At 37.1% G+C, this 25,584-nt stretch overlaps 1 protein-coding gene across 4 annotated transcripts in view; it reads left to right on the top strand.

The window, feature by feature from the left end:
- The window catches only part of RRAS2 (RAS related 2), an 81,039-nt gene that overhangs the window by 16,543 nt on the left and 38,912 nt on the right, over positions 1 to 25,584 (top strand). The window contains exon 1 of one of the 4 annotated variants that reach the window (XM_014346686.4): positions 544 to 827. The exons of 2 other annotated variants lie outside the window; for them this stretch is intronic. In XM_014346686.4, the coding sequence (XP_014202172.3) occupies positions 777 to 827 (51 nt within the window). In that variant the 5' untranslated portion in view covers positions 544 to 776. Of the gene's footprint in view, positions 1 to 543; positions 828 to 5,217; positions 5,427 to 25,584 lie in introns of those variants that run through there. One more of the 4 variants, XM_063608093.1, reaches the window with a different exon arrangement.

Here is a 25,584-nt window from a genome sequence, read left to right as displayed (position 1 = left end):
AGCTTGTATAGAACCTGTATTGATGAACTTTGGTTTGTATTTTTGATAAGCTGGTTGGTTGGTTGGACTTCATTTTCCTATACAATGCAGTAACTGAATTATATTACTAAGGGTTTCAAGTTTTGTTTTTTAATTAGGAGCAGGTACCTATGAAAAATACATGGAAGTAATTATGACTATTTCATTTTCTACCAGTTACAACCCTTTATGATTGGAAGGCAGCACGGCATCGTCATGGTCATTATTTCCATCCTACAGATGAGGAAATGCAGGCTTGGGAAGAAGGGATTTGCCCAAGGTCCTGTAGCAAGTAAAAAGCGAAGCTGGGATTTAAGTTGGTTTTTGTATTTCTAAATATGATCCTCTTCTCACTACAGAACTATTAATGTTAAGTTGGAATAAAAGTGCCAACACTAACTAGAGGGGAGCTGAAAAGAGTGATAGATACTCTTTCTGAAGTTCTTGGTCATGTGACTGTGTTAACAATTTGAATCTGGGAGGAGCAGTGGGGTAGGAGGAGAGGGAAGGGTGAGGTTTCACCCAAAAGCACACTTGATGTATTTGTATTTCTATTAAAACTGCAATTGATGGCTACTGATAAAAGCTAGTATAGAGCTGAAGATTTGCAGTGGTGTCCTCTCCAAAACGTAGTTTAGGAATACTATCATATGATTACTAATGTTGTATAAATGCATGAGAATGACAGATACCAAATTCAGGATATTGATTACCTCTTGGTGTTGGGGGAGGAGAGAGGGGAATATTATTGAGGAGGCATGCAAGAGTCTTCAATCATATTACAAATGTTTTGTTTCCTAAGTTGGGAGGTGAGTATGCGTATTTATATTTTTTCATAACATTTTCTGAGGTATTTTATAGTTAATTAAGAACAGAGAATGTACTCTGACTTAACTGTGTAGTCAAATGGAAATTTTTAGCTGTTAATTTGGTGTTAAAGGTATCATGACTTGTTTGACGAGACACAAGTGTTTTCTTCAGGGGTTTTCCTTCAGAGTAGGAAACTATTTTTATTTTTATTTTTATTTTTGGTCCTTCTCAAACAACAAATAAAACTTGAGTACATTCTTATTACAGTAAGAAATTCATATTTGAATTTGTGGATAAAACTTGTATGTGAATGTGTGTGTTATGATTTGCTTTAAAAATTACTATACATGGTTTCTGAAGATTTCTCCAAAGCACACTATCTAATTTTTGTCTTGGTAGTTACAGGAACTGATGATTAATTTTGCCTTTAGTTTCCTATATACAGAAATGCCTTTAACTTTTCTCAGCACCGAATTCATAACACTATTTGTAGGCATACAAAACAAATGCCCACATAATGTAGTTTGAGGTAGGTTTACCGATTGAAAGAAAACCTGGAGTATCATACTAGACCTGTGCTCTGTGCTATGCTGTTGACTTTTTTTGCTCATGAAATTTATTCCTTTAGAAAATGGATTACTTTTGGACCGAGAAGATTTTCATCAAACGTTGAATTTTTAGGGGGAGGGATAGGATTATTTATGTAAAAAATGTGCTGCCACTCTTTTGGTGGCCTTGTGTATGACAGGAATCTTATTTTCATCATGGGATTAGAAAAAATGCCGTGGTCATTGTTCATCTTAAAGGCTTTGCCCGATTTGGGTACTTATGCCTTTGAGAGAGGTGGGATGGGGGAGAGAAAAGGAATTCTGTGTTCTTGGAACAAGAATGTGAAAGTATATACATTTGAATGTTGCCAATTTCCTCAAGAAAGGAACTCTTCATCTTTAGATTTATAGATTATGATGTTCAAGAGGAAATGGGTAGGGGTAGGTAAGAGGTGGAAGGTTGGGGAAGGTGGAAAAAGTGCTCTTGTTCTTGAGTTTAGAGGTTTGGATTATATCCTTTTTGGGAATTACCTGGGAATTAACTCATGGTGTAAATTGGGGATCCTTTGATGATTGTGGATAGATTTTTACTGAACTAAGGGTCTAACTCTTACAGTATTGATTTTTGAGAACTTGAAAAAGCATTTGCTTCTAGCATGGTTTAGTTTTGTAGGTATTTTTCTTTCGGTGTCTTCTAGCAGAGCCATTCTTCTCATTCCAGTGACAAGTAGAAGCTGTGGTCTGTTAAGACTTTTTAATAAATTGGAAATGGTTCTTAATGTAGGGATTCTTAAACTTTTTTGTGTAAAGGGCTCTTGGTAGTTTGGTAAAGCCTGTGGGATTCTCAGAATACTTTTTTTTGGCTGAGTGCGGTGGCTCACTCCTGTAATTCCAGCACTTTGGGAGGCCGAGGCAGCCGGATCACTTGAGGTCAGGAGTTTGGGACCATCCTGGCCTACGTGGCAAAACCCCATTTCTGCTTAAAAAAAATACAAAAAATTAGCTGGGCATGGTGGGGTGCGCCTGTAATCCCAGCTACTCGGGAGGCTGAGGCAGAAATCGCTTGAACCTTGGAGGCGAAGGTTGCAGTGAGCCGAGGTCGCGCCACTACACTCCAGCCTGGGAGACAGAGGGACAGACTCTGTTGCCCTGTCTCCCAGACTGGAGTGTAGTGGCGCGACCTCGGCTCACTGCAACCTCCCCCACAACCCCCAAACCCTGGCTCAAGCAAACCTCCCACCTCAGCCTCCTGAATAGCTGGGACCACTGGCCTGCACCACCACACCCGGCTATTTTTGTGTGTGTGTTCTTAGTAGGGATGGGGTCTCTCCATATTGCCCAGGCTGGTCTCGAACTCCTGAGCTCAAGCCATCTGCCCACCTCAGCCTCCCAAGGCGGTGGGATTACAGGCATGAGCCACTGCTCCCAGCCAGAATACTATTTTTAAATGTATAAAATAAAATGTATGTGATTATAAGGGGAACCAGTACATTTAAATTCAAATATCAAAATGTTAGAAGCAAAATTATTTAACTTTTTAAAAAAATTCTTTTTAACTTTAATAACTTTCTTTTTTAACTTTAACTTTCTATTTTCTTTCTTTCTTTTTAACTTTAGTAGTGTAAATGCTATTCTGACTTACCTGCAGTAGCTATTACATGAAAATATCTGATGTCTGTTGTTGACAATCAGCAGGTATTGCTAGAGTGCTTTATAGAGGAAGTGCTAAGTTTCAGTTGGAGGTATCAGAAAACAAAATTACAACAAATTTAGTTGAAAGATCTAGTTGGCTTTTTGATCCTAGAATCTGGCAACATCTCATTTTATAAAATAGAATGACTGTTCTGATGAACTGAGCACAGCAGTTTGGCTTTATAGACAGAAAAGGGCTGAAGAAAGCAAAAACAAAACAAAAAATGGATCGGTCTTTTTATTTTTTTATTATAGATTTTTTCTTTCCCCCCCCCTTTTTTTTTTTTTTTTTTTTGGTAGAGACAGTCTCATTGTGTTGCCCAGGCTGGTCTCGAACAACTGGCCTCAAGTGATTTTTCCCACCTCGGCTTCCCAAAGTACTGGGATTACAGGCGTGGGCCACTGAGCCTGGGCCAGCTGATATTTTTAAAGTTATTTTCCTTGTAAAGGTTAAAGCAGATGGGACTTCCTTATTGTGCTAGCTAAAACTGGCCTGTTTGGGTATTTGGCTGTCATCTCTCATTCTCCTGATTTCTAGAAGGTCAGATAAATGGCTTGGTGGTGTGGAACTTCATTCAGCATGGGTAACTTCATTTTGGTTTGGTCTGTTGGGCGTAGTACAGAAGCTCAGTCCAAACAGATGGCGTCACATGTTTGGTTTAACAGAGGTTAGTGAAAAACTGTTTCCCCATCATGTTTTGAAGTTTTAAATCCCAAGAACCCCTTTCTATTGTGGTGGAAAAAAAAAATCAGAATTTGGGATTGAGTCCCATATTCACTGTTTTGTAGTATCTGTATCCTTCTGTAACTCTGAGCTTTAAATCCCCAAAACCCCTTTTTAATGTGGTTTAAAAAAAAAATTAGGATTTGGAGCCATTTGACTTCGGGATTGAGTCTCATCTTTACATGTTGTGCGTTCCTAATTCAAAAATCTGAAATCCAGAATCTGAAACTTTTTGAGTCATGAGATGATGCCACAAGTGGAAAATTTAAAACTTGACCTCAGCTTTGCTCTTGACCTTGAAACAAAGTACACAAACTTTGTTTCATGAACAAAATTATTAAAAATATGTGTCAAGCTACCTTGTAGATATGTGTAAAAAGTGTATAGAAACATAAATAAATCTCATGTTTAGACTTGGGTCCCATCCCCCAGGATAACTCATGTATATGCAGATATTCCAAAATCCAAAATAATTTCAGATCTGAAACACTTCTAGTCCCAAGTATTTCAGATAAGGGATACTCAGCCTGTACTTACTAGTATCTGCGTCCTTATGCAACTCTGAGCCTTAATTTCCTCATCAATATAATGGGGATGATAATAGTACTTACCTTATAGGATTTTAGCTTTTTATGTGGGTACTCTAGGTATTACATTATTTATGTATAATTTATTGCAACCTACTGATACTGTCATTTTGCCAGTTTGAATAAAGTATGGAAACCTTTGTGTCCCTTTATTTTCCTGTTTATAATATAACTTTTAAATATTCTCACTATATACATTTTACAGTATTAACATTTTTTTTTGAACTGTCAAGCATACTATAGAAAACTCGAGAAGGAAAGCTATGGAGTTTGTCCATATTTTTGCTAACCATGTTTTTTCCTTTCTGATGTTTCAAGGTTCCTTTTATTGTTTAAGGAACTTTCTTTAGCCATTCTTTTAGGGTGGCCCTTCTGGCAATACATTCTCTTTGGTTTTCCTTATCTGAGAAGGTCTTGATTTCTCCTTCATCCCAGAACAATTTTTAAAACATTTACTGTACATAAGATTCTGAGTTAATACAGTAGTCCACCCTTACCTGCAAGGGCTATATATTTCAACCCCCCCAGATGCCTGAAACTGTGGATAGTATTGAACCCTACATATCCTGTTTTTCCAATAAGGAGATAGATACCTATGATAAAGTTTAATTTATAAATTAGGCGCAGTAAGAGATTAGATTATTAATAAAATAGAAAAATTACAACCATATACTACAATAGAAGTTATCTGAATGCGGTCTTTCTCAAAATATCTTTTTGTTCTATATTCTTATGATGATATGAGATAATGCCTACTTGATGAGAAGCAGTGAGGTAAATGATGTAGGCATTGTGATGTTGCATTGTTACTATTGACCTTCTGATGTATGGTCAGAATCATCTGCTTTGGATGATCCTGGATCATTGAGGCATGATGATATGGCTTGTTGAGGCATGATAATGTCAACAGTTGAATGTTCAGAGCAGACGGTGTCAGTGTTGATGACTAACGGTTGAGTAGCATATACAGTGTGGATACTCTGGACAAAGGGATGATTCATTGTCCTGGGTGAGATGGTGTGAGATTTCATCAGGCTACTCAGAATGGTAAACAATTTGAAACTTTATTTCTGAAATTTTCCATTTAATATTTTTGAACTGTGGTTGATTGTGGGTAACTGAAACCAAGGAAAGTGAAACTGGGGATAAGCAAGGTACTGTAGTTTTCTTTGATCAGCACCTGAAAGATACTGTGCCACTTCTTCTGATCCCCATGGTTTCTGATGAGAAATCTGCTGTTTTTCTCCTGTAGGTAAGATGTTTTTCCTAGGCTGCTTTCAATATTTTTTTGTCTTTTGTTTTTAGAAGTTTAATTATGATGTGTCTTGGTGTAGATTTCATTGGGTTTTTCCTCTTTGGGGTTTATTCAACTTCTTGAATGTGTAGGTTTATGTCTTACCACATTTGGGAAGTTTTCAGCTGTTATTTCATGTACTTTTTCAGCTCTATTCTCCTTGTCTTCTCATTGTGATCCTCTGATAACATGGAAGTTAGATCTTTTGTAACATTCCCAAAGGCTATTGAGGCTCTGTTCATTGCTTTCTTTTCTTCAGTGTGTTTTCTGTTTTTCAGATTTGGTAGTTTCTACTGTTGTGCATTCTAGTTTGTTGATTCTTCTGTCCCTTCCATTTTACTGTTAAGACCATCCACTGAGCTCTTTATTTTGATTATTGTATTTTTTAGTTTTAAGCTCCCGTTTGTTTCTTTGTACTTCTGTATCTTTACTGAGACTTTCATTTCTTTGCTGAGACTTTTTTTTCATTTGTTTCAAGCTGTTGAAACATTTTTATGGAGACTGCCTTAATATGTTTGCCAGATAATTCTGACATCTTTGTTATCTCGATGTTGGTGTCTGTCGATTGTCTTTTTGTCATTTGGTTTGGGATCTTCCTGTTCCTTGGGTTTTTCTTTTGAAATCTGCACATTTTCATATTTTGTTGTGTGGCTCTGTATATTTTTAGACTGGGTTAGCTGGCTTTTTTGGATACCACTCTGGCAGGAGAAAGGGAAGTGCTGCCTTGTTACTGTGAGGTGGAGGCAGGTGTCTAGATTCCCTACTCAGCTTACATTAAGTCCAAAATGTGGGGACGCTCTTTGTTACTGCCTGGTGGGGATGGAAGTCCATTGACACTGCTGGGAGAAGGAGGTTCATGCTGGCCAGTTGGGATGAAAGTCTTAGCTCCCCACTTGGTCTTCCCTGACACCACTGCAGTGGGGTGTTGGGGTGCCCCTTTACAGCCTTTTGAGTGTGGGATTCTAGGATCCCCACTTGACCTTCCCTGGTGTGGGCAGAGGTTTTTTCTTTGGTGTCTGTTGGGAGTAGAGCAGCTGTCATCTAAAAGTTTTCTGTCTTGCTGGGACGTCCTGTTCTGGTCCTTTAGCTAGAGAGAGCATTCTTTTGTTAGTACTTTTTTGTGTCTGTGCCTGTTGGCATTTCCATGTTGCTGGCTTTTTCAGCTCCAACTCTGGGATATATGTTGTAAAAAGAAAACCCAGGAAACTCACCACAGTGTTGGTTTCTTGGATTCCAAAGTGTTGGTCTATATGCCTTCCCTCAAACTTTCAGAGTCTTATGTTTGTCAAAGATTTTTAGTTTTTAGCAGGAGAAATAGGGAAAAGTATGTCTACTCTATCTTTTCAGAAGAAAAAGTTATTTTAAGGGCTTTTTGGTTTATTAAGTAATGTTGTAATTGATGTTTTCTTCTGAAGTTTTGATTTTGTTTCTATTTTTACTATTCTGCTAGCTCAAAAAATAGATTGATATTTTTATGCCTCATTCAAATTGCAAGTCATTTTGTCATTCATCTTAATTTATGATGAGTTCAGTTCTGAACCTGTTGAGTTTGAGATGCTTCAGGGGCTGCCATATGAAGGTATATATCCCTTTTTATAATCAGAAGAGAAGTGTAGGTAAGAGATTTAGGTGCAGAGGTAGATTTGGGAATGTAAAGTAAGGATTTTTGAAGCTAGTTGGTGTAGATGAGGATCATTCATGTTAAGGAGGTCTGCCGGCTCAAGGTGGGACTCTGGAAGCCTGCCATTAAAAGGGACTCTGGAAGAAGAAAAGGAACAAGATGACTGAACAGAACCCACTGGAGAACTAGAGACACAAATCATGTTAGGTATTACAGAAACCAAGAGAAGACAGTTTCAGGAATGGCTTTGAGTGTTCAGCAGGGTCACAGGTCTTAGATTGGTAAATAATCTGATGGTGAAAATTGTAAGTTTGGATTCAGCAATGAACAGGTCACAGAGAGCAGTGTGGGACTAGAAGCCAGACCGCTGGATGGGCAGTCAAGAAAAATGTTGATGGAGGAGAAAGAAGGAAGGTAAGAGCAGAGGTTGGGGCTAGGTTGGTGGTAGTGCAGTGGTGCATGTGAGTGTTTTTAGAAAAAGAAGGTGTCTTGTTTATATGCTGAGGAAAAAGCTAGTACAATAGGGAAGATGTTGGAGGAGGGACAGTTGTTGATGGCAAGGACCTTTGAGAAGGTTGGAGGAGATTTGATTTCTAACTGAAGGATAAAAGATGGGCAGAATAATATACTTTTTTTTTTTTAACACTCGCTAGAAGGGTGGGAAGGATATTTATATGGCTATGTTTATGGATGCAGGAGAGTTTTTAGAAACAAGGAAGAACTTGATGGGAGTCCCAGCTAGATAATTTTCTTTGATATAGGAGACAGACTAATCCATTATATGTGTGTGTGTGTGTGTGTGTGTGTGTGTGTGTGTGTGTGTGTGTGTATGGATGGATGCTTTTCAAAAAAGTTTTACCCTCCATCAGTAATTGAATAGGTTACATGGCTATATCAGAATTATATATATAACTTAATGGATATGCTCAACAACAAGAACTGCATTTTTAAAATAAATTTGCTGATGATACAAATAATTCTCATATCTTAAAATGACAGCAAGGTGAGCAGTTGAAAAACAAATCAATAAACATTTTAAATTGTTAGCCCTCACTGAATAGGAAAAAAAAACCAGGACAAAGTAAAACAATAAATGATTTTTAAATTATCAAATTGACACAGGTTAGTAAAAGACTACCTGTTATAGGTAAAGTTATGGGAAATGGGCACTCTCATGCTGCTATTGAGATTGGAAATCAACAAGCTGAATTAAATCTTAAATTTCATAAATTTCGACCCAGTAGTTATTTTCCAGGTAACTTTTTCTGAAGTAATTTCCTATATGTGCAATGATTTGACTGTTGCTTAATCTAAAAAAATTAGAAATCACCTATGTGGTCAATAATGAAGATGGATTAAATATGGTCCATGTCATTAAAATTACTTTTAAAAGACTGGTAAGCAGGAAATGCTCATTAAAAGTAAGGGCGGGGCTGTGTGAGATGGCTGACGCCTGTAATTCCAGCACTTTGTGGAGGGAGGTGGATTGCTTGAGTCCAGGGGTTCAAGACCATCCTGGGCAACATGGCGAAAACCCGTCTCTAAAAAATTTAGCCAGGCATGCTGGTACGTGCCCGTGGTTGCAGCTACTTGGGAAACAGAGGTTAAAGGATCACCTGAGCCTAGGGAAGTCGAGGTTGCAGTGAGCTGTGATCGCTGCCACTGCACTCCAGCCTGGGCGACAGAGACCCTGTCTCCAAAAAAAAAGGGGCAGGGTGGGGGTGGGGAAAACAGATTATAAAATGAAAACAGATTATAAAATGAAATTCACAGTACAGCATAGATTTAATTATATATGCATAGGAAAACAGGACACAAGCTAAGAGTGGGCATCCTTAGATGGTGGAATTATGGATGATTTTAATTATTTTTGTTTTTTTCTTTTCTGTGTCTGGATTTTCTTTATTGAACATGCAATATGTTTATAAGGAAAAGGAATTTTTAAAACTTGAGTTTCTAAGCTTAAGGGAATATAATTGGTGTAGTTTTCTAGAGTATAGTTTAGTGTTATTTATCAGTAGCCTCGCCTTTTCCTTTGACTTGATAAATACACCTTCAGGGATAAGAACCATAAATATCTATCTACAGTGATATTTATCATGACATGACTTATAATAGTGATATACTAGAATTGTCTTAAATAGACCAATGGTTAAATATAACTCTTTTTTCTAGTGGACTTAAAGCAGATCGGTGTAGCTTATAAAAATTATTTAAGAAATATATATGATGACATAAGAAGTTGCTTATACTATGATTTACCTGAAGAAAAAATACTTTTTGTGTTACTTTTTAATCTTTAAAATAATAGATAAAACAATGGGAAGAAATAGAAATTGACCCAAATGTTGAGTTATCTTTTTCTTTATACTTTCATAAAGTTTTTACAATGATGTAATTATTTTATAATAAAAAAGTTGTAAATTAATTTGCTAATTGATATAAAATGATATTTAAACGTTTTTTGGTTTGTATTGTTATTGTTTCCAGGGAAGTCTGATTCTTATTTTTACTGTTGCATTTTTTTCCTTGTATGATTTGTTCATGTCTTTGCCCATTGTCTGTTACTTTACTTGGAAAAGCCTCTGGATGTTTTATGTTTACTTCAGTTAGTTTCTCTATTGTGAGGTGAAACACACACAGTAGAGTACAAATCAAGATTTTCTCTGTCACTAAAAGCTTAGAAAAAGATCATTTTTTTAAAGATCTGATTTGTAATTCTTTTATTTTCTATTTTCAGATGTTCTTATGTATTATATCTTCTTTTATAAGGAGTCTTTCTTGGCTTTCTGTTTTGCTCCAATGATAATGTGTGTGATTTTTTTCAATTGGTTGAAAAACTGAGTGAAATATTTGTGAGTCATTAAAAATGTAACATTTTAACCGTACGATATATAAAGATGCAAGCAATACAAAGGCTTGTCAATTAAAAAGTAAAAGCTTCCTGTTTACTTCCCATTCTTATTTACATTATTATTAGTAGTAACCACATATGTTAAAGTTTACCCTTTTATAGTGTATTGTCATGTGAGTTTTGAAAAATGTACACAGCTTGTATAACCATCATTACAAGCACATATAGGACATTTCTATCTCTCCAAGAAGGTCCCTTGTCTCCCTTCTGACTTTTTATTCCCATTGTGCAGTTTTGCCTGTTTCTAGACTTTATATAATAGAAATATACAGTATGTACTCTTTTTGTGTCTGGGATGTTTTTGCTTGGCATGATGATTTTGACATTCATCTATGATATTGCTTGTTTCTTTGGTTCTTTATTTTATTATTATTATTACTATTTTTGAGACAAGGTCTCATTCTGTTGCTGAGGCTTGAGTGCAGTGGTGCCATCATGGCTCACTGCAGCCTCAACCTCCCCAGGCTCAAGTGGGCCTCCTGCCTCAGCCTCCCAAGTAGCTGGGACTATAGGCACACGCCACCATGCCTGGCTAGTAGTTTGTTCTTTTTTATTGTTTGGTAGTATTTCATTGTATGATATACCACAATTTATTTGTCTGCTTACTGATAGAACATTTGGGTTGTTTCCAATGTTCATTAACTGTGAATAAAGCTGACCCAGACATTGATGTACAAGTCATTGTTTGGACTTACATTTTCATATTGCTTGGATAAATACCAAGTTGTGATTATTGGGTCGTATGGTAAGTGGATGTTTAACTTTGGGAAACAGGTGGTTTCTTATAAAATGGTTGTACCATTTTACATTCTCAGCAACTGGGTATGGAAATTCCAGTTACTCTGGGTCTTTACCGATACCGGGTATTTTAGCCAATCTAGTGGCTGTGCTGTGGTATCTCACTGTGGTTTTAAATAGCTTTTCCTTGACGACTAATGATATTCAGCATCTTTGTATGTGCCTTTTGGCCATTTGTATAGCTCCTTTTGTGTGTCTGTATGTCTTTTGTCTCTTTTGAAAATTGGATTGCTTTGTGTTACTGAGTTGTAAAGTTTCTTAATATATTTGGAACACAAATCCTTTGTCAGCTGTGTATTGCAGATAGTTTCTTCTAGTCCATATCTTGCCTTTTCATTTGTTCCTTCCCTTTTAATACTTACATCCTCTTTCTGTAGTAGACTTGCCAGAACTTTTTTTTTTTTTTTTTTAAGAGTTGGGGATCTCCCTATGTTGCCTAGGCTGGACTTGAACTTCTGGGCTCAAGTGATCCTCCCGCCAGTCTCCTGAATAGCTGGGACTATAGGTGTGCGCCACCATGCCCAGGCCAGAACCTTATAACAAAATAGTTCAAACAAAATGAACACAGTAGATAACCTTGTTTTGTTAACTATTTTTTTCTACATCGTGTACAATGGTTTTAAAATTTTTTGGATAAGTTATATAAGTATCCTATTAGTGTTTTCCTTTAATGTTATTTGCAATATAATTTTACCAGATGCTGTTTTGATATCTGTAGAAATGGATTCTCTTTGTTTTTGTTAAGCCATTACTGTGGTATGTTAGATCATTAGAATATATTTACTTAGTACACTGAGGGATTTTATACACCATCATTTTACCCCAGTTTCTTGTTTATTTTATTAAGTTGTATGGGTGTTGTGTTTCTCGTTTCCAGTTTCTAGGTTCACAGAAACTTGTGACCAAGAATATATTTGACTTGAAAGATGAATTGGGTAGTATGTTCATCTTCATATTCTCCCAGGGCTTTAAATTTTATGTTCTTTAAAAATCTGGATTTAGGGTCAGGCGCAGTGGCTCATGCCTGTAATCCCAGCACTTTAGAAGTCTCAGGCAGCAGGATTGCTTGAGCCCAGCAGTTTGAGGCTGCAGTGAACTATGATCACGCCAGTGCACACCACCCTGAGCAACAGTGAACTGTCTCTAAAACAAGCAAACAAACAAAAAACAAATGAAATGCCACTGTTATTAACTATAGTTTCTCCTATTGTTGATAAACAATTTTGTCTATTTCATCCTGTTGATTCAGTTTTCTACCTCTTGAAATGTAAGCTTTATGTGTAAATACATTTTTCTTCTTAAAAATTTGGTGTGAAAACATTGCCTTAATTAAATTTCTCAACATATAGCTGTGGTCAAAAGTATCTTATTTTTGTTACAGCCTTTTTCGTTTGAATATTTATATCATCTGAAAAAAAAATTTTTTTTTAATGTTAACTACATGTCATCATAATGCCTCTGCTTTTTCAGGGAATCTGAAATTATTAAGACATCCCCCTCATCAGTGGTACTCATTTAAGTTTCTGAGTATGGTGTTCCCCCAACCCCAAGGAACCAGTTTTTTGTTTTTTAATTGAAACAGGGTCTCTGTCCTCCAGGCTGGAGTGCAGTAGCACAATCATGGCTCACTGCAGCCTCGACCTCCCAGGTTGAAGGGATCTTCCTACCTCAGCCTCCTGAGTAGCTGGGACTACAGACGTGTGCCACCATGCCTGGCTAATTTTTAAATTTTTTGTATAGATTGGGCCTCCCAAAGTGCTGGGATTACAAGATGTAAGCTGCTGAGCCTGGCCAGGAAGCAGTTCTTAAATTATCAGGACTACCAATGAATAGATCCTTGTATTTTTCCTTAAATTATTTTGTTCTGTTTTCCTTTGGGTTTGTTTTCTAAAATCTTAGAATTCATTGCTGTGTTTTTACATCTTTTAATGAACACATTCACATTACACCGTGAATACTACATTGAGTCATTGGGATATTTGTTAATTTTCTTTTTGATTGTTTCTAAGAGATAGGGTCTTACTCTGTGGCCCAGCCTGGGGTGCAGTGGCACAATCATAGCTTACTATAGGCTCGAACTCTTGGGCTGAAGCAGTCCATCTGCTTCAGCCCCTTGAAGAGCTAGGACTACAAGCATGTGTCACCACGCCTGGCTAATTTATTTTTATTTTTATTTATAGAGATGAAGTCTCACTATGTTGCTCAGGCTGACCTCAAATTCCTGGGCTCAGGTGACTGTCTCACCTTGGCCTCCTGAAGTGCGGGGATTACAGGCATGGGCCACTGTGCCTGGCCCTGTTTTTAATTTCCTAATTTAAAATGTGTCCTTTCATCCTGTGAATTTTTATTATATATTTAAAATTTAAGTCTTTGTTGATTTCTGCTTTTTTGTTCTATTTTACTTTTGGCATCATGGCCAGAAATTGGCAAGTTTTAGACATTAGAAAAGGTATGTTTTTGCTGTTTACTACAGGAATCAGATCCAGGTGTTGAGGGGGCCTACAGCTTATATAATTTTGAGGACCCTCTTTAGGAAAGAAAATACAAGATTATGCACATGTGAATATTTGTTTAGAATAAGAAAAGGTATCTGTGTATGCGAGGGGTCTAAAAGCCTAACTTGATTCATTTTGTGTTTGATCTATCTCTGCTTTAAAATATATAATTTTGGCCCCGCGTGGTGGCTTGTGCCTGTAATCTTAGCACTTTGGGAAGCTGAGGCGGGTGGATCACTTGAGGTCAGGAGTTTGAGACCAGCCTGACCAACATGGTGAAACCCCGTCTTTACTAAAAATACAAAATTAGCTGGGTTTGGGGGCTCATGCCTATAATCCCAGCTACTTGGGAGGCTGAGGCAGGAGAATCCCTTGAACCTGGGAGGTGAAGGGAGGTTGCAGTGAGCTGAGATCGCGCCATTGGACTCCAGCCTGGACAACAGGAGAGAAACTCCATCTCAAAAAAAAATATATATATATATATGTATATGCGTGTGTGTGTGTATGTGTATGTATGTGTGTGTGTATATACATATATATGTGTGTGTGTATATATATATATACACACACACATATATATAAAATTTGGTGTATGTGCCGGGCATAGTTGCTCACGCTTGTAATCCAGCACTTTGGGAGGCCGAGGCGGGTGGATCATCTGAGGTTGGCAGTTTGAGACCAGCCTGACCAACATGGAGAAACCCTGTCTCTACTAAACATACAAAGTTAGCTGGGCATAGTGGCGCATGCCTCTAATCCCAGCTACTCGGGAGGCTGAGACAGGAGGATTGCTTGAACCCAGAAGGTGGAGGTTGCGGTGAGCAGAGGTCACGCCATTGCACTCCAGTCTGGGCAACAAGAGCGAAACTCTTGTTGAAAAAAAAAAAATTGGTGTATGTGTATTGCATCTGCATTAATTTTAGTCATTACTTTGTGTCATGTATATATTTTTTACTACTTTACATACTATAGCTGTTTTTCTTCTAGTGTTTCTAAGCTTTTACATTGATTTATACTTTTTTGTTGCCTAAATATTATTTTTACTATTGCCTAATGGCATCTTAAAATTTTACTATAGCTTTTGCCAAATAAATTTTACCATGTTTGATATTGTTTTTACACGTGTCTTCCTGGCTTGACTAAATTTACTACATTATTTTTTCTCACTCTTTTTTTTTTTTTTTTTTGAAATGGAGTTTTGCTCTTCTTGCCCAGGCTGGAGTACAATGGTGCAATCTTGGCTCACTGCAACCTCCGCCTCCTGGGTTCAAGTGATTCTCCTGCCTCAGCCTCCCGAGTAGCTGGGATTACAGGCATGCACCACCACACCTGGCTAATTTTGTATTTTTAGTAGAGATGGGTTTCTCCATGTTGGTCAGGCTGGTCTCGAACTCCTGACCTCAGGTGATCCGCCTGCCTCAGCCTCCAAAAGTGCGAGAATTATAGGCATGAGCCACTGCGCCTGGCCATTTTTCTCACTCTTTACTGTTAGCCTTATGTACTTTGTAAGCACTACAGTGGTAGATTTTATTTTTTAAAAATCCTGTCAAGACTTTTTTTTCTCTAATGAAGCCATTTAACTTTGTCACAGCTACATTTTGTCTAAGTTTGGCTTCTTTGTGTTTTTTCCTCCATACTTTCCTATGTTTGACCTGTGTCTTGTAAGAGACAACATCCATTCTCATTACCTGCCGTATGGAAAAAAGTAAATAAAACCTTTTCATCCTTGAATTTTTTTTTCTCTATTGAGTTGTTACAGGTGAGAAGTATATATGAATCTGTGAAGAGTTGTTGGAACCTAATTAAATTATGTACTGCACGTTTTTCTTTTTCCCTAAAGCATTTAGAGTCTGGCTAAATAGGGGAAAATTTATATTGTTTGGGTTATGTTGTGTCAATTTTTATTAAAATTCTGGTAGCAGTCATACAAATAATTTGACTTTCACATGAAATCAAATGAAGAGAAAGGGGGGTAGAGAAAGACGCTCAGGCAATGTAAGTTTACTAGTACAAATTAAAAGGCAATTTTGTGGGTACTGATAAAATGCTTCTGAAGGTAACATAAATTGCATTTGTTCTTAAACATTTAGGAAGGGCATGGAATTGTTTTTCTTTCTCTCCATCCCCACTTCCTCCCAATGTGTAAGTAGTAAGATTTTTTCCCCTCCTCTTAACTCTGAAGAAGACAACTTCCTTTATTTTGCATTTTTGGGTGGTGGTTATAGTACTTGTTTTGAGGTTTGACCATCCTCTCTTCAGCTATTTTTATTTTTACACACCACTTGAAGTGAGTACACTCAGTGGTATTTTAACTATAATAATCTGTTAAGAAATTCATATATGCATATTACATCTTAAAACTGTTGTTTTGATTTAATTTTAATTGGTTTATGCTATGTCTGCTTCATCTTAGTTTTTAAACAAGTGACTACTTAGTTTTCCACAGCAGAACAGAATAGCAAAATCATATTCTTAATAGGATTGAAATGTTTACTTTCTTTTTGATGTTATAAATGATTTAAGTTACGACATAGGAGTTTTAACTGCTTGATTGCTCAGTGCCCTGTCCCCTCCCCCTCCCAAATAGAGGACAACATTTTGCTCTTACTGGAACTCTTAATTTTGTCAAGTCAGCTGGTATAAAGATATAGAACTTTTACCTCTTAAAATTCTTTTACTTATTTAACAAATTTCAGAATTGGTGATACTTGTTATTTTATGTTTGTATATTTACAATCTTTTCTAAAACTTCATTAGCGTTAGAAAGCACATATTTCCTGAAATGTTTTAGTATAACAATTTGTGTAGTTGAGTTTGATATGTGTGATAACTTTTTATTTAAAATAAAATTTAGGCATCATGTAAAATAGTTAACAGTGGCATACTTCCTGGCATAGAAATTCAGTATACAAAATGCTAAAAATTACACAATAGCAGCAGCATTTTAAAAGCTATATAACAGTCTAGTTACTTGTTTTAAGCTGTCACTATTTCCGGTTTTGTGAAAAATAAATATAGCATTAGGTACATGCCCTGAGATTTTCAGATTTGCACATATTCTGTGGAAGCCTTCTTTACTACTATTTTTGGATTCCATGCTATGGGATAATGAGGTCACTTTTTAGCACCATTCAAGAATAAAAAACCAAGTTCTCTCAAAGGGGTTCTAGTACATGTCCATGTTTTGCTGAATGCTATTCTGTAATATTCTTAAAAAACATCTTAAATTCAAGGAAGGAGATGAGAGAAGCATAGTGAGATTCCAGACTTGATCCTCCTTTAAAATGCTATCAGTTGCTGCTCATTCCCCAGCCTCTACTGCATTCCACAATTGGACAGTATTTTATGTAATACTTAGAATTTTTACAAATCAAGTAGAAGATACATTGGAAGAAGACACCCCTTTTAGAATAGCAAACAAAAAGACTGTACTTCTACACACTTAAAAAATGTGTGTTAAATTTTTTTTACAGTCTTCCATACAAAATTTTAAAGCAAACATTAAATTTTTTTAAGACAAAGACTTAAATAAACAGAAAAGCATACTATATTTCCAGATCTGAAGATTCAGATTCTTAACAGTGTCAATTCTAATTGTTAATCTACAAACTTAATGCCATTCTAAAATAAAAATATTGAAAGGAAGCCGGGCACGGTGGCTCACGCCTGTAATCCCAGCACTTTGGGAGGCCAAGGCGGGAGGATCACGAGGTCAGGAGATCGAGACCATTCTGGCTAACAAGGTGAAACCCCCTCTCTGCTAAAAATACAAAAAGCCAGGCGTCGTAGCAGGCGCCTGTAGTCCCAGGAGGCTGAGGCAGGAGAATGGCGTGAACCCGGGAGGCAGAGCTTGCAGTGAGCCGAGATCGCGCCATTGCACTCCAGCGTGGGCGACAGAGCGAGACTCTGTCTCAAAAAAAAAAAAAAAAAAAAAAATACTAAAAGGATTAAAAGAAACTCCCAACAGTAAGTTACTCTTGCTGAGGTAATTGCTAGTGCAAGCTCATTTTGTGGTAAGACAAGGCGAATTCAGGTAACTTCTCCAATGACAAAGCTGGGAAGTGATGAAGCAAGGCTTCACATCAGGGTAAGTTTGAGGGCTCAGATACGATGATAGCTAACATGCAGTAAGTGTTTATATTATTGTGCATTACCATTCCAGGTGAGGTACTATATATTTTCTCAATTAGAATAGCATCTTAATGTAAAACTTGTGAGGCTTTGCTAGGAAGAATCTAGAGACAATACAGGCTGTGCTTAGAGATTTATGAACCCTTTATAATCTCTCCCCTCAATCTCACTTTTTTCCACATGCATAAACTAGTTGTCCCAGCATCACTTATTGAGTACTGTTCTATGCTTCCTCTATGATCTGCTCTTTTATTTATATATCAAATTTCATTCATGTGGATTTATTTTTAGGCCTTCTGTTTTGTTCCATTTGTCTTTTTTGCCTATTCTTGTGTCATTTCCATTCTAAATTTCGTAGAGGGTAGGATAAGTTTCCCTGCTGTGTTCATTCAAAAATTCATTCAGCACATATATTGGAGACAACTGCTATGTGCCAGGAACTTTTTAGGTGCTGGGAAAATGGCATTGAGCAAAACAAAAAAATTCTCATGACTCTTACACTTATAAACAATTTCTTGGCTGTTTTCTTGCTTATAAATTTTAGGATCAGCTTGTCAAATTCTATGAAAAACCCAGTAATGTTAAAACAAATTTAAATTGGGTCAGTTAAGGGAGCACTGATACCTTGACAATTCTATCCATGAAGATAATGCTTTTACACTCATATACGTTTTCCATTTTTTTTTTTTTTTGGCCTCTGTTTAAAGCTTAATTATTTCTTTCCCTAAAGGTCTAGAATATATTTTTACTAGAGTTAGTCCTGCATATCATATATTTGCTGTTGCTGTTGTAAATGGTGTCTTTTATTTGACTTAAGCTTTCTAATAGCTTTATACAGAAGTGGTATTTTTTTTTTTGCTGTTTGTTTATTTTTTCGACAGGTTGAGGGGACTATGTAGACATTTATATCCAAATACCTTGCTGAATTCTAATTCCAATCATTATTATGTATATTGTTTCCTGTGCAGATAATCATATCAAATATATTCTTAAAAAATTTGTATACCACTTTATTTTCTTATTAAATTAACTAGGACCTCCAATGTAATGTTGAATAAATATGGTAATAGTAGACATACATACTTGTTCTTGATTTTAATGAGTTTCACTGTAAAAAGTGTTGTTTGCTATAGGTTTTTTTTTTTTTTAAGACAAATGTGACATTTTCTTATCCTTTTTCCGTATCTCTTATAGTGTTTTTCTTTAGTCTGTTCATATGGTGAATTATATTTATAATTTTAAAAAAGTCTATATATTCTGTTCCTGAATTTCTGGGACATATTGGTCATAATGTATATTTTTATATACTGTTGGATTCTGGATTCTGTTTGTTAATATTTTGCATATGGACTCTTTTCATGTATGTTTATTAGTGAAATTGGCCTGTAATTTTCATTTTTTAATAATGTTCTTGTCTGGTTTTGGTATCCAGATTATACTGGCCTCATAAAATGACTTGGGGGTGTATTTCCTCCTTTTCTATTCTCTGGAAGAATTTGTGTGATACTGGATTTACTTGTTTCCTGAAAGTTTGGTAGACCTTGCTTTTACAACTTTTAGACCTAGTTTGTGTGTGTGTCGGTGGGGGGAAGAGGGGGAAGTTTATTTTATTTTTTCTTCCTTTATTAGTCATAGTGCTGTTCAGGCTTTCTGATTATCCTTTTTTTTTTTGAGACAGGGTCTCGCTCTGTCACCCAGGTCGGAGTGCAGTGGTGTGATCTCACTTTGCTGCACCATCCACCTCCCAGGCTCAAGCAATCCTCCTACCTTAGCCTTCCAAGCTGTTGGGACTATAGGCACATGCTGCTATGCTTGGCCTAGTTTTTTTGTTGTTGTTTTGTTTTTGTAGAGATGAAGTCTCACTATGTTGCCCAGGTTGATCTCAAACTCCTGGGCTTAAGTGATCCTCTCATCTCAGCCTCCCAAAGTGTTGGCATTACAGGTGTGAGCCACTGTACCCAGCCTTCTAATTATTCTTGAATCAGTTTTGAGTTTGTATTTTTCTAGGCATATGTCCATTTTGTCTGTGCTTCATATTTATTACATAAAGTTGTTCATAGTATTCTCTTTTAAATGTCTCCTCTAGCTGTAGTTATGTTCACTATAGTCTGTCCTTTAGTTCTCATTAGCATATCCTTGAAGAGATACACTTTTTAGTCCATCTGTTGAATTTTTACCATTAGGTTATATTTTTTATTTCCATAAGTTCTGTGTGTTTCCTCTTAAGATCTTAGTGGTCATTCTTTAACTTTTTATTTTTTAAATTCACATTTGTCTTGATTGGATTGATGGTCATTTTTTATAGCCTCTTGCTCACTTGTTTGTGATTTCATTTATTTTTAACATTTAATCCGGAATCTTGATGGGTATGGCTGATAAAATTTTAACAATGGTTGTTATGTACTTCCCTAATAAGTTCAAGATAAATTAGACTGTGACTACTTTAACACATAGATATAGATCTGGATTGCTGTATTTAGCCAATAACATACGTATTACAAAGGAATTACTTGTTGGATGATTAAGGTTTTCTTAGGTAAATAATTTGGAAAAAATGTTATTTGTGGGAAATATAACATAGGAAGAAAGAAATTAAACATCAAGGAAGAGAAGCAGGAAATGTTGCTAGCTGTGTCTTCCTAGATGGAATGTGTTTGTATAGCATTTGATATTTCTTTGTGTTTTTTTTTTTTGAGACAGAGTCTCCTCACTTTGTCACCCAGGCTGGAGTGCAGTGACGCTATCTCAGCTCACTGCAGTCTCAACCTCCTGCACTCAAGTGATCCTCGTAGTTTAGCCTCCCAAGTAGATGGGACTACAGGTGCGCACCACCATGCTGCGCTTATTTTATTTTTTTTTGTATTTGTGGTAGAGATGGGGTTTCACCATGTTGCCCAGGCTGGTCTCAAATTCCTGAGTCCAAGTGACACACCTGCCCCTGCCTCCCAAAGTGCTAGGATTACAGGTGTGAGCCACTGTGCCCAGCATATTTGATATTTCCTGATAGCAGTTATCACCTATTTGGTTGGGTATATTTGTCTTGACAGTTAGATTGTGATCTCTTTTGGGGCAAACACTTTTATTGGTGGTGTTTTGTTTTTTATACAGTGTCTAGCATAGTAACTGTTAAATAGTATGTAGTCAATAGATTTATTATAGCTAGGTAGATGGGATTTTAAAAGTACTAAACAAAGTTCAATTGTAGTTAATTATAGTGAAGTAATCATTGTCGTATGATTACAGTACGAGGAATTATACCAGAAGCCACTAATAACTAGATCTGGATTAAATATACCTTTTAAATGCATTATTGGGTTCAAAAAAACCAAACACATTTTCAAATGTTGTCTTCACCTCACTCAAACGAGGGTGAGCTTAAATGGAAGCAGGGGAGCATTTAGTGATAAAAACACAGAACAGGCAAAATTTCAGAAATGGGTCAGACTTTCAATTAGAGACTGAATTTTCAGCCAGCAACAAGCCAGGGATAGTGGAAAGGGAGCTAAATCTGATATTTCCTTTATTAAGAAGGATCCATCCAACCTGGCTAGAAGTGATCATAGGTAGGCTAAAGTGGTCTTAATAGGTAAACAGCTCCCCTGCTCTCCCCACTCCCACTTGCTCCTGGATGATCAAAGACAAAACACAAGACATGGCAAAAATAATAACAAATGTAGCCCCCAACCCCCAACCCCTATACAAGAACTTCAGAAGTTTTGACAATTTTTGATCATTCTTTTAAGTGAGTATAAAGAATGAGGGACTTTCGTGCCATCCTTGTAGAGTTAGTTCCCTGCCCTGTCCCACCACCATTTCACCAAGGGAAATTTATTGAGAACACCTAAAATTTGCTGTTGACTAGTCATGTTAGGGGAAGGAGGAATGGTATAGACATAAGATTTTAAAATATTGACGTGCGTCACGTGTTTACTTGTTTGCAATCTTTTTTTTTTTTTTTGAGATGGAGTCTTGGTCTGTTGTCTAGGGTGGAGTGCACTGGCCGATCTCGGCTCACTGCAACCTCTGCCTCCCAGGTTCAAGTGATTCTCCTGCCTCAGCCTCCCAAGTAGCTGGGATTACAGGCGCCTGCCACCACACCCAGCTAATTGTTGTATTTTTAGTAGAGACGGGGTTTACCATGTTGGCCAGGCTGGTCTCGAACTCCTGACCTCAGGAGATCAGCCCACCTCGGCCTCCCAAAGTGCTGGGATTATAGGCGTGAGCCACTATGCCCAGCGATTTGCAACCATTTTTTTAAATTGTTGTGTTAAGTTACTATAAAAATTAACATTTTTATAGTTTTCCCACATTTTACTGCATACTACTTTATATGACTTTATGATTGTTAGGTTCTTAAACAATGAATTTTGACTTAAATTCTTTTATATTTTTATTTTTACCAATCCATCCTATTTAAAATAAATTGACAGTATGTTTAATATCTTTAAGAAAAGTTCTTTCCCTGTGCTTTTATTTTAACCAGTTTTAGCTAATGTTTTTGCACAACCTTTTCTAAAAGCAACAAATAATTGATTAAGGGGAATCTGGGCTAAGCTGAAGCTTAACTCCGAAAGCTATGTTAATGAGTTTCCATAGGAAAAACTGTCTACTGCTTTTATTTTGTTTATAGATTGAAATTAGCTAAATGAAAGAATAAGTAAATGAGAGCTGCTTAAGTTAAGACATCCATTAAAATGTTTTGTCTTGATTACTTTCCCGTCTCAGAGTCAATTGATCTGGCTTTTGGTACTGAGCATGTGACTCTAGACAAGCATGCAGTCATTCTAGGCATACTGCTATTTGAAAAAACAGCTTTAAAAACATGTTAGAACCTGGGAAAAAAGCTCTTGCTCTCTTGTGGTTTCACAGGATGCCAAAGGTTTAGTTGCTTGTATGTTTCACTCAATTGCTTTCTGTTCAATGAATAAAATCAGCACCGTGCATTAGAACTTTGCAGACTCACTGCAAAGGAAATAGCAGGAGGTAAAGTGACCTCAAATGAATGTGGCTTTTTTTGTGGGGTGCGGTGGGTGGGCAGTGCTACAACTTAATAAACAAATTGAGTTTTGCAGGAAGAAAACCTTTAACCCATCTTTATACTCTCTCATGGTGACATTTTTCTTCTGCTGTCATTCCCATTCTTTAAACATTTTTACAATGATCAGTTCATTTTAAACATGTAACATAGCTACAGTTGAGTTGTTTAGTTGTTTTATAACGTATATGTTTTCCGAGCCCATCAGTAAACTGGAATTATAATCTTATTTTTGTTGTTTTGATCACACAACTTTTCTGCGCTCTGAAAAATACAACTGATACTTGCTTCTCTTCACCAAAAGTCTTTTAGGTAGGTTTATCACCTTTTATCAGTTGAGTGAGTAAGATATTTTGAAAATATTTTACAGGGGAAGTAGCAGAAATTCTCCATCATGTATGGTAAACTTGCAGTTATCTGTGCTCTTAGAAGACAGAGGGAACCTGAATAGTTAATATAATTTTTATTGTAGTACAGGTTTTACTCACATACCTTGGGAAAAGCTTCTTTTCCTGCTTGGCATTATTGCCAAATGTCAGGATTGACGGAGGTGTATGGGGAGATGGATTTGAGAAAATCTGGACATTTTACTCCATGAATCTAGAGAAAGCAGGGGCAATACATTTATTTTTGTTTTCTGAAGGTAGCTCTCATTGTAATGATGTAATTTGGGGCACAGAATTGAGCCAGACTGCTGGGAATCAATTTCTGCTCCATGCTTACTAGCCTCGTGACTGGGCAAGTTACTTAAAGTCTTTCCTCACCTGTATGATGGAGACGATAATAAGACCACCTACTTCATGGACTGTGAGGTTTCAATGAATTAATATGGTAAAGCACTTAGTGCCTGACACATAGTAAATGATAGCTGTATTGTTGCCAAGTCAGTAAGTGTGAGTCAAAGTATACAGATACGTTTCCCTGAAGGAATTTGAAGTTTAATACTTAATTTTTGTAAAAGTCTGATTTATATTTACTTTTCAATAGTCCAAAGTGGGGACTGAAAGAATGTACAAAATGTCTGTGTTTGGGTTATCTTTCCTAAACACTCTGCCTTCCTCAGGAAACATTTCTTCTGTCTCAGCTGTTCCACTGCCCTGCTGAGCTGGAATGACTACAGCACTGGGAGACACAGGTAGTGCTGCACCTGGCTGGGCTCAGGAGCCTTGCTGTGAGAGAAGGGTTTTGCTTTTCTTATCAGGATAGTTAATTGAATAGGTGCCATCTCATCCCTGGGCACTCAGGGTTTTTTTGTTTGTTTGTTTGTTTGTTTTGAGACAGAGTCTCTCTCTGTCACCCAGGCTGGAGTGCAGTGGCATGGTCTCAGCTCACTGCAACCTCTGCCTCTCAGGTTCAAGTGATTATCCTGCCTCAGCTAGTACTACAGGCATGCGCAACTACGCCCTGCTAATTTTTGTGCTTTTAGTAGGTAGAGATGGGGCTTTTCCATGTTGGCCAGACTGGTCTTGAACCCCTGACTTCAGGTGATCCACCCGCTTTGGCCTCCCAAAGTGCTGGGATTGCAGATATGAGCCACCACGCCCGGCTGCACTCAAGTATTAAAAGAAGTGAACATCTATATAGGATTTATTAGGATAGTTACTCATTTGACAGGTATTTTTCTAGGGTTTACACATAGCAAAGCCTTCAGGATTTTGCGAAGACAGGGTTTCCTTTTCCTGTATAAAGGACAGCTTTAGTCCTAACAGTGAGGGGAAATATCATGAAAATGATTCCTTTATTCTTCCTGCTCCGTTTGAAAATGACCTGATTCTCTTTTAGAAATGTGGCTTATTTTACAGTTGTCCTCTTCATACATTTATTTACTTATTTAGAGACATTCTCTCACTCTGTTGCCCAGACTGGAGGGCAGTGGTGCAATCGTAGCTCACCTCAGCCTTGCACTCCTGGGCTGAATTGATCCTCCAGCCTTGGCTTCCTGACTTGCTGAGATTACAGGTATGAGCCACTGTGCTCAGCTCCCCTTTGTACATTTAGAGTTTGCAATGATTTATTTTGTAGGGAAAGATCAAGAGGAAAAACTAGTAAGTTCATTCATCATCTGCTTCTTGTTGATAGAGGCTACATTTCTTAAAAGTAATTACCTTTGAATTTTGTTTCCCAAACAATTTAGTGAAATGTCAATATGAATTCATCTTGCCTTTTAAGATTTTATTTTATTTTGGGATGGAGTTTCGCTCTTGTTGCCCAGGCTGGAGTGCAATGGCACGGTCTCGGCTCACTACAACCTCTGCCTTCCGGGTTCAAGCGATTCTCCTGCCTCAGCCTCCTGAGTAGCTGAGATTACAGGCACCCACCACCACACCTGGCTAATTTTTGTATTTTTAGTAAAGACGGGGTTTCACCATGTTGGCCAGGCTGGTCTTGAACTCCTGACCTCAGGTGATCCACCTGCCTCAGCCTCCCAAAGTGCTGGGATTACAGGTGTGAGCCACCATGCCCGGCCTAAGATTTTATTAATACAGATATTCTGCATCTTTACAGGTCTGTCTTGCATTTTGCAAACACGTCTGTTCTTGGTAAGGTGTATACGTTTTGAATTCTCTTCTTCCATAACTTGGATGATTGAGAATCTGTGGAACTCCCCCCAACACCTATAAGGGTAGCAGTGTTAAATGGCAGTACATTAACATCTATGCCTCCATAGTACCTTTTTCTAAATTTACTCTTACCACACAGAAACTATAGTATCTCCTTCATTCTAAGGCACACATTAAAAAAAATTCTTATTTTAACACCTCTGTAATTAGGTGCATTTTCTAATTGATGTCATCCTCCTGTCAACAAAAGGTGGTTATTTGTTCTCTTGTCTTGCCTCCTACTTGACTATAAGTAGACTCCTTGAAGGCAGGAACTGATAGTCATTTATTTTTGTTATTTCCAATGTCTCATTTGC

This window comes from Pan paniscus, chromosome 9 (genome assembly GCF_029289425.2).
Source record: "Pan paniscus chromosome 9, NHGRI_mPanPan1-v2.0_pri, whole genome shotgun sequence".
NCBI classification, from domain to species: domain Eukaryota; kingdom Metazoa; phylum Chordata; class Mammalia; order Primates; family Hominidae; genus Pan; species Pan paniscus.
The sequence above is the reverse complement of the archived record's forward strand: the minus strand, read 5'-3'. Positions and strand labels throughout refer to the sequence as shown.